This window comes from Dama dama, chromosome 1 (assembly GCF_033118175.1).
Source record: "Dama dama isolate Ldn47 chromosome 1, ASM3311817v1, whole genome shotgun sequence".
Classification (NCBI taxonomy): Eukaryota; Metazoa; Chordata; class Mammalia; order Artiodactyla; family Cervidae; genus Dama; species Dama dama.
The window spans coordinates 45,979,282-45,991,438 of NC_083681.1; the positions used below are offsets into that span (position 1 = coordinate 45,979,282).

At 38.4% G+C, this 12,157-nt stretch overlaps 2 protein-coding genes across 2 annotated transcripts in view; both read right to left on the reverse strand.

Annotated features, from left to right (window-relative positions):
- Positions 1-12,157, reverse strand: part of LOC133060650 (zinc finger protein 215-like) — a 63,995-nt gene that overhangs the window by 31,164 nt on the left and 20,674 nt on the right. The gene's annotated exons all lie outside the window — the stretch shown is intronic.
- On the reverse strand, positions 2,504-3,457 carry LOC133060644 (olfactory receptor 10A5-like). The gene has a single exon (XM_061148267.1). It carries the CDS (start codon positions 3,455-3,457, stop codon positions 2,504-2,506), a length of 954 nt encoding a protein of 317 aa, XP_061004250.1.

Sequence of the window (12,157 nt, forward strand, 5' to 3'; positions counted from 1 at the left end):
CAAAGAATTGATGCTTTTGAACTGTGGTGTTGGAGAAGACTCTTGAGAGTCCCTTGGACTGCAAGGAGATACAACCAGTCCATCCTAAAGGAAATCAGTCCTGGGTGTTCATTGGAAGGACTGATGCTGAAGCTGAAACTCCAATACTTTGGCCACCTGATGCAAAGAGCTGACTCATTTGAAAAGACCCTGTTGCTGGGAAAGATTGAGGGCAGGCGGAGAAAGGGACGACAGAGGATGAGATGGTTAGATGGCATCACCTACTCGATGGACATGGGTTTGGGTATACTCCGGGAGTTGGTGATGGAGGGGAGGCCTGGCATGCTGTGGTTCATGGGGTCGCAAAGAGTCGGACACGACTGAGTGACTGAACTGAACTGAACTGAACTGGGCTTAACACATGCTAGATGCCACGTGTGTCCACGGGAGAGTGAACTTGGATTTGCTTAGAAGAATCTGAGAGAGACTGATAGAAAATACTGGAGTTTACTCTTAAATGATATGTAGACGCTAACTTGGTATGAGAAGTATAGTATGGTGTCTTTTAATATCATTTTGGACTAGCTTATTTTAGTGTTGCTCAATTGTTTTATGTTCTTACTGATTTTCTTTCTACTTGTCCTACTCATTAATGAGAAATGATATAGAAATCACCCACTGCATATGGATTTATCTATTTTTCATTTCACCTTTACCATTTCTTCTTTATATTTTGAAGCACTAATCAGGTGATTACACATGTAGGCTGATTACGGTTACTTGATGAATTGCCCTCTTTGCCATTAAAAGTTATGCCTGTTTATCACTGGAAATACTAATGAACACAATGCTTGAATCATAGGAATAGATCAATAATTATAGGAAAAATAAACAAACAAAATTTCAGGGACTTTGACCCACTATTCTACTGTTGGAATTTTATCTCAATATGGTGGCTGAAGAAGAATTTTTTTAAAAAAACTTAAAATATTAAAATGTTCACTACATTACTGTTTATACTGGAATACAAGAAACAATGAATGATGGAGAACATAAAGCACATAATGCTCTATAGCCCTTAAATATTATTCTTACAAATAATAGTCACAGTGTAAAAGTAAATGTTTATGATCAGTATTAGGAGCATTATATTCATTACCCAGCTTAATCCTTACACCAACTCTATGTGGAAGTTAACCACGATTACCTGTTTTTAGATAAGAAAACTGTTTTATCTACCCTAATAACTTGCTGGGTGCCTAATCTGTTAACCTCAGTTATGACATAAAGTTATAAAAATAATTATAAAAATGTGCATGCACTATGTCTATAATTGTCAGAGATTATTAGAAGTAAGTTCATAAAGGTATTCAGATGAGGTAATTGTTAAGAACCAAAACCTATATATGAATGTGCAATATGCTTTAGCTGTCATTTACACATCGAACATCTAGTCTTAAAAAACCTATAGGATAGATATGATTATTATTTGCATAATTTACTGATGAGGAAAAAGGTTTGAAGAGTTATTGACTTTGTTCACCCAACTAATAAATGGCAGAGGGGAATATGAACACAGGCAAGGCCCCTTTATGCTGTATAATATTTCATTATTTCAGGAGTTCATAGCTTTTCTTTCATAATTTCAAATGTTGATGAAATGATAAACTTCTGAATGCAAAAATTGTATTTTATGGTCTTTTGTACTTTCACAGCAACATACACAAAGGTTGAAAATTAACAGGCACTAAAGTAAGCAGAGCATAACAGAGTTGTCAATAAGACATATAGGAACAGCTAGGATCCATTGCAAGCCTTGAAAGCAACACCATGCCTGAAATTAAGTTTGTGAAAATTTGGCATCACTTCAACAAAGCTTAAAAACCTCAATATAGAACAAGAGTGAAAATTGGAAACTCTGACCATTCTATCTCAGAAAAATAGCCTGAAAGGATGGGACTAAGGATATTGGAGTTATGAAAGGATAGTCGTGGGGATTAGTGATCCACTTTTCTCTACCATGCTAAATACAAACAAATTTAAAGCCAAAACTGCCTCAGGTATGTGAAATGAAATGAATAAATGGGACAAATAATGCATGGGGGATTTATGCCTTTATTTCTACTGATGGAGTCAGTCTTGCAGAACACAAAGTAAAGTATCAAGAAGACTCTTATGTCCCCAAGTTCACATTATAAGAAATTTCACACTGTCCCCAGTGTATGTCACATTGGTGCACATTAGCACAGTAAATACTTAGAATATATTGGTCGAAGAATTTTCAAAATAGCATTTGTACCAGTAAGATAAAAGTTAAGAAGTCCATATTGGGCAAACAGAGGAAAATGGCACATAATAATGATGGGTGCAATATACCTCTGTGCTCCTTCCCTCCACTGGTCTTTTCAACAGCCATTGCAGCAGCTGGGTTTAATCTCAAAAAGATGAAAACGGAGCCAGAGGAATCCCCAACATGGAACTGATTGTTCCTCACTTAATAAACTTCAGTTCCACCTCAAAATGTCTACAGAAAGCAGTTTCTGACACCTAAAGCCTTGTGGAAGGTCCGACCAAGGGCATTCTTCACCTCATTATTTCTCAAGCTGTAGATGATAGGGTTCAACATGGGAGTTACAATAGTGTAGGACAGTGATAGCACTTTTTTGCTCTCAGGAGAACTATTGGACTTTGGACAGAAGTAGGTGAGGCTTGAAGATACATAGAAGAGGGAGACAACAAGGAGGTGGGATGACCAGGTAGAGAAGGCTTTACGCTTCCCCTTTGCCGATGGAAGCGTTAGGATGGCAGCAGCAATGCGAGTGTAGGAACACAGGATCAGCAAACAGGGTATCATGACAACCAGAATGGTTCCAATGATGGCATAGACCTCAAACAGTGCTGTGTCTGCACAGACCAGCCTCAGCACAGGCGGGCTGTCACAGAAGAAGTGGTTCACCTTGTTGATGCCACAGAATGGAAAGCTGAAGAGCCACGTGGTCTGCACAGTAGCTACAGGAATGCCTGGAAACCAGGAGACAGCTGCCAGTTTGGCACGTGTCCTTGGATTCATGATGACTGGGTAGTGCAAGGGACTGCAGATGGCTACATAGCGGTCATAGGCCATGGTGGCCAGGAGGAAGCATTCAGAAACCCCAAAGAAGAAGAGGAAATACATCTGAGTGGCACAGCCAAGAAAGGAGATGGTTGTGTCCTGGGCAACCAGGGTCCCCAGCATCTTGGGCACAATGACCAGGTTGAAGCCAATCTCTAAAAAGGACAAGTTCCTGAGGAAGAAGTACATGGGGCTGTGCAGCATGGGGTCAGCCAAGGTAACCAGAATGATGAGGCTGTTTCCCAGCAGAGTGACCAGGTAGATGAGCAGAAATGTCAGGAAGAGTAACGACTGTATTTCAGTAGGTAAGGAAGAGAAACTCATGAGGATAAACTCACTCACTCTTGTCCAGTTTCCTTCAGCCATTGATAAAACACCCTAGCTGTGATCATGGAGAGAGATTCTTTATTGGAAGAGTCAGGTTCTGGATTTGTTTTCAGACTCTTTCTTAGTGTCTTGAAAGAAGCACAGTCAGGATCTCAGTTGTAACAGAAAGTGCCTTGTGTTACCTAAGAATCAACACAAGGAGAAAAGAATGGAGTCTGAGTTCTGAAATGGGCAATGTCTCATCCTTCCCCACTTATTCTTTATGATCCATTTTCTACTTTGTTACCATATTTACTAAAACAACTTGGGTCATATCTATATACATCAATTTTCTGCTGCACATTTAATACTTTGTAGTGGGGTTAAGTGAGATGGGTCCTGAGGCAATGGAGTGGAGTCAGACGGAAAAACAGTAGAAATTTTCCATTTGTGCCTATTATATATCCCCACTTCGTTAAAAATTCATGGTGTTTATATTCTCCATCTACTGCCAAAGGAGGATTTACCTTTATGTATGCATTTAAGGACTGCAAACATTGAGAGTATTTGAGAAGGTATAGAATAGAAAAAGTCAATTGTTTTATCATGTTTTGTTTTGACGTGTTTATCATGGTTTGTTTCTACTACTCAAAGTAGTAGAAAATGTGGCAATGACATGCAAAGGAAGGATATCTACAGACTGTGGTAGTTTTAACGCACTTTCTCTCCCCTTTCAATATAAGAACTGTAGAGTACTTCTAGTCATATAGTGCTTATTCCTTCTTGCCTAATTAGATTATGAGGTAATAACCTTGGGATCTTTCTCCTCATTCCAGCAAAGCTATAATTGACAACTGATTGTCAGAATTCAGAATATCCACTGGCTTTCAACATTTAAGATATGAGAGGAATATTGTAGTACACCTAAGTAGATAAACAGTGTGTTCCAGGAGAGTCCAGCTACGTCTCTTTCAAGAGTGGACAAATTGGAAAAAAGAAGCGGATCCTCAGAAAAATTCTGTGAAAAATATGAGGAAGATTAGAGGGAATGTTCAAAAATTAATATTCATAAATAATTAACCTGGACTATATTAAAATGAGAATCTTAAACCATATGAAAAAATTCAATATCTATTCCACTTCTATTCAGGTACTGGTGATATGAAGCTTTCTTCCTCCCTGAAGCTTAGAATCTAATGGAGGATATATTTAAATAATCAATTTTATTAAAACCACAATGAAGGTCTTGATACAGTAAATATACAGTATCTTGGCGGGGGTAATGTATAAGAAGGGATACCTAGTCAAGTCTCTGATGGTTTTCTAAGAAATAGGATGAAAATGAAGTTGCTTGAAGGTGTGCAGAACACCTAGGGTGCGCTTTATTGTGACAATATTATAAAAATAAAGAATTAGGAAAAAGTAAAAATCACTGAGCTAACGTTTTTAACTGAAAGCATTCCTTAATACACACAGACACAGGTGTGTATTAAGACACACAAATGGAAATATACCAATATGCCTTGATCTTTGTCATTCATTTTTAGGAAAAATCTTAGAGTAGGGAAACTATCTTTTAACCAATCAGACAGGTAATAAGTAAAAACAAGAAAGCAAGACCACATATCACATTCAAAAGACCTTTCAGGCTCCTGTCAGTCCCTCCAGAACTTCCAGAAAAACCTTCTTCTTCCAATCATTCACTGACTGTCCTAGGAAGAGGAACCCACTTTTCTAGCCTTTCTGCACCCAGAATTGATCTAAGGAAATAGTGTACTTGATGTGATCTATCTTGTTCCACTGAAGCAAGTCTTTCCTGAGTTAATTAGAGGACAGTCAAGACTTCAGGAGATATATGTTCTGTCAAAGCTACAGTGACTGGAAGTTTTCTGACCCAGAAAGATTTACAGGACAGAATTGGAGAAAAGAAAAACAAAACCCTGGGTGATCTGAATCTGCTTGTTGTCTTAGATGTCACTTATGACAAAGACAGGGGCAACTGTGGCTCAGAAAGGGGGAAAACTGATAAGATTGTTCCAGTGTGGACAGAGGAATGGAATTAGGTGATCCACCAAACCTTGCCTAGCTGAGCACCTGAACCTTGAGATGGGCCTGGGTTGATTTGGCCCTTGATGAGATCCTTACCTGTGCCCAGAAGGGAGATCTGCCTTGTTCATCTCTACCTGATACCTATGCCTCATGCAGGGCCCCGAGTGTTTGACAGACTCTGACTCTGCTGTCAGAAGAACCAGAAAAAATACCAGGGAGTCTCACTCACTTTCCTCGATGAGTCATTAACGATTGGACCTGGAGCCAGATCACTGCAGCCTTCTCTGTGTCAGGTGTGGGTGAGAAGACTAGATGAGTTGGCCCTGCACCCAGTCATGACAGGAGATCTGTTCCCAGCTGTGCCTCTTTGGTCCTCAGGGACACATGAAGGGCTGGCACCTGTATTTTCCCCCAGGTGTTTCTGGGCTCAACTTTGCTCCTCTTCTTGCCCTTCCTCAAGAGTACCTGACCTTTCTTGACTTCACTGTCCTTTGGGACCCTAAGGAATGTCAGATGCCAACAGGATGAAGTTCAAGAAAGGAAAACCATACTCAAGGAGTGTGATATTGTGTAGAGAGAAGCACAAACGTTTTGGATTCTGAGGGACCTAAGTTTAATTCCCTGATGGCTCAGACGGTAAAGCGTCTGCCCGCAATGCACGAGACCCAGGTTCGATCCCTGAGTTGGGAAGATCCCCTGGAGAAGGAAATGACAACCCACTCCAGTACTCTTGCCTAGAAAATTCCATGGATGGAGGAGTCTGGTAGGTACAGTCCTTGGGGTCACAAAGAGTGGGACACGACTGAGGGACTTCACTTCACTTAAGTTTAATCCCAGCACTGGAGACAGAGACATAAAGAACAAACTTTTGGACTCAGTGGGAGAAGGAGAGGGTAGGGTGATTTGAGAGCCTCTCTCTTCTCCTTTGCTGCCCTGCATGTGTATGCCTATAGTTGATTCATATTTAATGTATGGCAAAAACCATCACAATATTGCAATTATCCTCTGATAAAGTAAATGAAAAAAAAAAATCCCAGCACTGGAACTCTCTGGTTGCTTATGCCTAGCAATTTTATTAAACTCTTTGAGTTTCCATTTCCATATTGCTTAGATAAATATACTTATTTTACAGGATTGATATGAGCAGGATGGGATATATTAACAAGGATGTTAGTATATTCTATTATAGCATATATGGGGCTTCCCTGTTGGCTCAGATGGTAAAGAATCTGCCTGCAATGCATGGGACCTCGGTTCGACCCCTGGCTTGGGAAGATCACGCAGAGACGGGAATGGCTACACACTCCAGTATCCTTGCTTGGAGAATTCCAAAGAGAAAGGAGCCTGGCGAGTTATAGTCCATGGGTTCACAAAGAGTCAGACACAACTGAGAGACTAACATACACACACAGAATATATATTACTGTATCATGAATATCACAATAACCTTCCCAATAATCAGTAATTATTCATTAATAAACATTGAATGGTTATTATATGCCAGGTATTGTCATAGACCCTCAAAGAGAGAAATAAACAAAACAAAGTCCCTGTTGTCGTAAAGCTTACATTTGATTGAGGGAAGCTAGGCATTGAACAAATAAACGATTAAGCTTTTAAGACTAAGTAGTTGCTATTCACAAACGTCACTGGTTCCTGGCTTTGGCTCAGGAGCCTCTTAATATCTATTTTATATAGATTAATCAGGCAATAAAACCTCACTGGAAAAGATAGTGGGTCCTATGTGACTTTTAAAATTTGGCCATAGAGATCTGTAACTTATAATATTCAACCATCCTGTCCATATTTGTGTTGAACACTGGGGCTTGTGAAAAGAGCTTATGAATGCTTGGAATGAATGAATCTGAACTCCTAGCAAAGGGATTGAACAATAATATTGCACACACAAAAAAAAAAACTGAAGAAGAAAGGAAATGGAGGCCAGATGGAGCCTTTAGGAGCAAATCTGGAAAGAGAAAAAGGGGGCAGAGGAAAGCTAAATTATCTTTGAGGCCAAGCTGTGTGTCATGGGACCTGAACTAGTCTTACTGCAGGAAGAAGGTAGACTGCAGTGATTTCTTTGAACTATTTGCCACACCGTTGCCTTCTGTTACAATCATAGAGAAGATTACCTGTATAATGAAATTCCTATTGCTCTGCATTCTTTTTAAACTGCATTTATATAATTATTGTGGCTTCCAAGGTGGCTCAGTGGTAAAGAATCCACCTGTCAAGCAGGAGACAAAGGTTTGACCTCTGATCCGGGAAGGTCCCATGGAAAAGGAAATAGCAATCCACTTTAGTATTCTTCCCTGGGAAATTCCATGAACAGAGGAGCCTGAAGGGCTACAGTCCATGGGGTTGCAAAGAATGAGACACCACTTAGCGACTAAATAACATACACAAAATCCAGGATGGAAGAAAAAGAAAACTGCTGAAAAGAATCAAACAGGCTTCCTCTCTTATAGGATCTTTTTATTTTTTTTGCTAATCGTAGGCAGGTCATTGTTATAAGCCCTTGCCCAGAGGTTGATCAAGTGAATTGAGGCTACTGGCTTTTGAAAAGCCTAGACAGCAGTACGGGAGAAGGAAATGGCAACCCACTCCAGTATTCCTGCCTAGAGAACCCTGTGGACAGAGGAGCCTGCTGGGCTGCTGTCCCTGGGGCCGCACAGAGTTGGACATGACTGAAGCGACTTAGCAGCAGCAGCAGCAGAGAGCAGTACAAGACAGAGCTGGTGATTCAGGCTTTAAGAGTCACAGAATTTCAAACACGGGAAAAGTTAAACTGTTTCTTATTATAGCACAATTTTTAATAGTAAAGTGATATAAAAATTATCTTAATTCTATCAATAGGCAATTGATTAGAAATTGTAGATTTCCATTGAATCCTGTTAATACAAGTTCATGTGCCTGATGCACAATGAGGCCAACAACTGAAACGTTGGAGTTTGGGGCAGAGAAAGGGTTATTGCAAGGCCATGCAAGGAGATGGGAGGTTTATGCCCTAAAAAGCCCTGAACTCCCTGAAAGGTTTTGGTGAAGTACTTTTAAAAGCCAGGTAAGGGAGGGGTGTTTCAGTGTCTGTGATCAACTTGTGCACAATGCTCTGAATGGCTGATGGTAAGGTAACAGGGTAGTGTCACGGGGGTTAGCATTATTGGTCCTCAGGTTCCAGGAGGAGTCAAGTAGTTAAAATCTTCCATTTGTTGAAGAGGGGGAAGTTTATTCACATCTGCAAAACAACTCAGGAAATGTTGGTCAAATACTATTATCTAGGTACTTCAGGGAGGAGCTAAAGCAGGAGATATGGGGGAAGGCCTGTCCCTGGGAAAGCCCAACGGGGTCCTGTCTCCCTTACAACACTATGTAACTGTGAATATATTAATGTGGAGTACACTTCAAGATAAAATTTTATTTGAAAAAAAGCAAGATGAAAGAAACTGTATACACAGTATACAATTAAATATATTTTATAGAGCTAAATATTATACACATACATATAAATGTGTAGACAGTAAATTTTTTGAAATATACACAAAGAACTGATAATACTCATTTCCTTTGGGTCAGGAAAGTGGGGAAGAACAGAGGTCAATCCTGAGAGGGAGATATTTTGATAGTATATTCTTTTGTTCTTAATTTTAACATGCAAATTTATTAAATTTTTAACAAAAATAAGATACTTGAACCAAAATACTACTTTCATTCTGGTTCCTCCCCTATTAATTTCTAACCTTATAACCTAGAGAAAGATCTTAAAATTACTCCATGTCCCAATACCTGTTGTGAAAAGGAAAAGGGATTAAGTATAGAAAATATGCCAAGTCATATAAAGCAGGTTTCATCAAGACACCATTTGAGTTGAGACTTGAAGCTTTCCATCAGGGAGAGGAAGGGACTTTCCATTTGAGTGTATGATGACAGCATCACTTTGATTACTTCTACCATCGCTGTTTCTGCAACTATACTTAGTATTTGTCAGATTGACTTCTTTATTTTCCACTAATTCATTAAAATTTCCTTCATTAGGATCTTTGCATAGGTTAATTCATTTGTTTCTAATGTTTTTCCTACTAATTTTCACCTGGTTAACTCCTACTCAATTTTCTGAAATGACTTTCTGATTTTTTTGTCGTTACTTTCTAAGAAATGAGTTTCCTGCCTCCCTTAGTTAAAAGTCTCACTTAACCTTCTTCAGAGAATTTTATGATTTTACTTAATAGCTATGGTAGCATTGTATAATTATATATTTATTTATAAATTCTATAAATCAGTTCTTGGCCGTGAGTGTAAAGGATGATTGGAAAGAAAGAATGAAGCCATGAGCACAGTGAGGAGGCCTGTACAGTAATATTTCAGCAACAAAAGCCTGTCTAGGCCATTGACAGAGGCAATGTCAATGAGAATTGAAACAAAAGATGTGGAAGAGTTTTGCCAAGGGAGAATTAGCAGGATTTCGAGACTGGTTGAACAGTCCCATTTGGCACCTACCAACGTGTAGAATTATTGCACAGTGAAGCACTATGCATAGGAGATCTTAGAGGGCAGCGCCTTGTTCATTTATTTGTTGTATCTTCAGGACCCCATGTGTAAATATTCACTGATTAAGTGAAAGGGTATGACAACAAAAAGGGGAATCAGAAAGAGGAATAAATAACCAGCTCTGGCAATTGGAATGTGAACTAACAGAGATGAATAAAAAGTGTCTTCAAGGAAGAATTTTCAGGAGTTGAAGACTTGTATACTCCTATAATAGCAATTATCAAGTTGTGGCATTGTATTAATAGCGTAGTAAAGTACATTGAATGATGTTTTAATTCTACTTCTCTGATCCATTTACTGGATAAGCACCAACTGAACAGCAGTGCATTTATTCACCATTGTACTCTGAGAACTCGGTGTACGTGTTTCCTGATGGAATGTAAAAATAAATCAATGAAAAATTAAAACGAAGGGTAAATAATAAGAAAAAAATTGTCTAGATATAATGACTGGAAAATGAGTTTGTGTTTTATTCTAAGTAACCTTGAGCTCAGGATTTCATCATGTAGGCATATCACACAGGGGATGGAGTTGTCTTATGAACTGTGCATAACCCTTAGCTAACCAGTTCAGCATGCCTTTAACAAGCTCTGATCTTTGCTCCATGTTCTGATGGTTTGGACATTTATGGTGAGTAGGGTGGTTGGGTGCTCAAGTGCACCTCTTTCTTTTTATATGGATCATAGTTGCATCATTCATGTTTGATTGTTGGTATTCATATGTTTCATTATGGGTTTCATTATGGGTAATGCAAGTTGGTTTAAACAACTTGCTGTACATTGGAGCACAGCGGATGGTTACCACTTTTGGGTGAGTTGTTTTTATCAGTGTATGCAAATAAACCCTCACAAGCTATTAAAACTGCTTACCAGTAAAGGGATTGCCATGTTCACGTTCTTTACTGGGCATTTTGGATAACCATTCTGGTGGGTTTGGGTGGTTAAAACTGGAGGGGACCTTTTGAGGAAAGCATATTTAAAGAACATTTTGGGGAGGAAATTAGTGGAAACTTCTCTGCTGTGTTTATTGGTACTATTATCAGGGAAAAGGAAGCATCTTCATAAAATTTATTTCACAGATTATATTTTGAGAGCATTGTGCTAGATAGATACTTAGTTATATAAGCAGAAATGTCTTGGAGACACCTGGAAAACATGAAAAACATTTGGCTGAGAGGTCACTGCTAGAGGTAATGATTTGGAACTTAATCACTCAACATTTATGAGTGTTACCGAATGTCAGGCAAAGGAATATAAACGTGAGAGGTTGTTCATATACTCAACTATTAGATGTGCATGTAAAATACAATTAATTATATTTTCTTAAATGCTTTAGCAGCAACATATGCCCAAGATATGTGTGACAAAGGCTAGTGAACTTAGCTTTGTCTATGGGAATCAGAGACGGTTTCTAGAAGGACAACATTAGCATTGTATTCCAGAGAATAAAACTAGAGCTGAATCTTGAAAGAGAAGTTGAAATTAACTTAGTATAGGGAGGAAGCTCTGGGATGGAGGAATTTTAGACAGAAAAATTGTGTAAAGACACAAAGGCTTAATCATAAATTCTGCCATTTATTGAGCATTTATTCTGTGCCAGTTAGCTTTTTCACTCAGAAAATAAAAGTAATTTTATAAGTGCTTTTAATTCCCCCAGAGAAATCGTTCATCACAGAATAGATCATATAATTTCCATTTAAGTTGATTTCAACATTGTTTTTTGTTGTGTTCTATTTTATTTGCTCATTATCCGTTTCCTAGGAACTATTTTAATCTCTGTGTTAAACATTATTTTTTAAAATTTACTTATTTTATATAACTCTTTTCAAGTTCTACTTTTATATTTTAGAGAAGTCACATGCAATATTTTTAAACTACTTGATATTTTGGATTCATACCGAGACTAAAACTTTTGGTCTGATACTTAAATAGTTGTGACAATGGAACAAGTTACTTGCTTTTTCTGAAACAAGTATCCTATTTTAAAAATTGTGATGAAATCAGAGAGGAATAACTGATACTGTATTTTAAAATGTGTAACTCATATTTGCCTATCAATAAATGTTAGTTACTTAATTCACACTGCTTCTTGGGAGGAGATAGCATTTATTAGATTTCTCATGTCACAATTATAGCAAACATCCTTGAGAATTCTATACAACCCATC

Bases quoted from the DNA above. Each gene is read 5' to 3' on its own strand.
- LOC133060644 (XM_061148267.1), bottom strand. From the start codon at position 3,457: ATGGCTGAAGGAAACTGGACAAGAGTGAGTGAGTTTATCCTCATGAGT.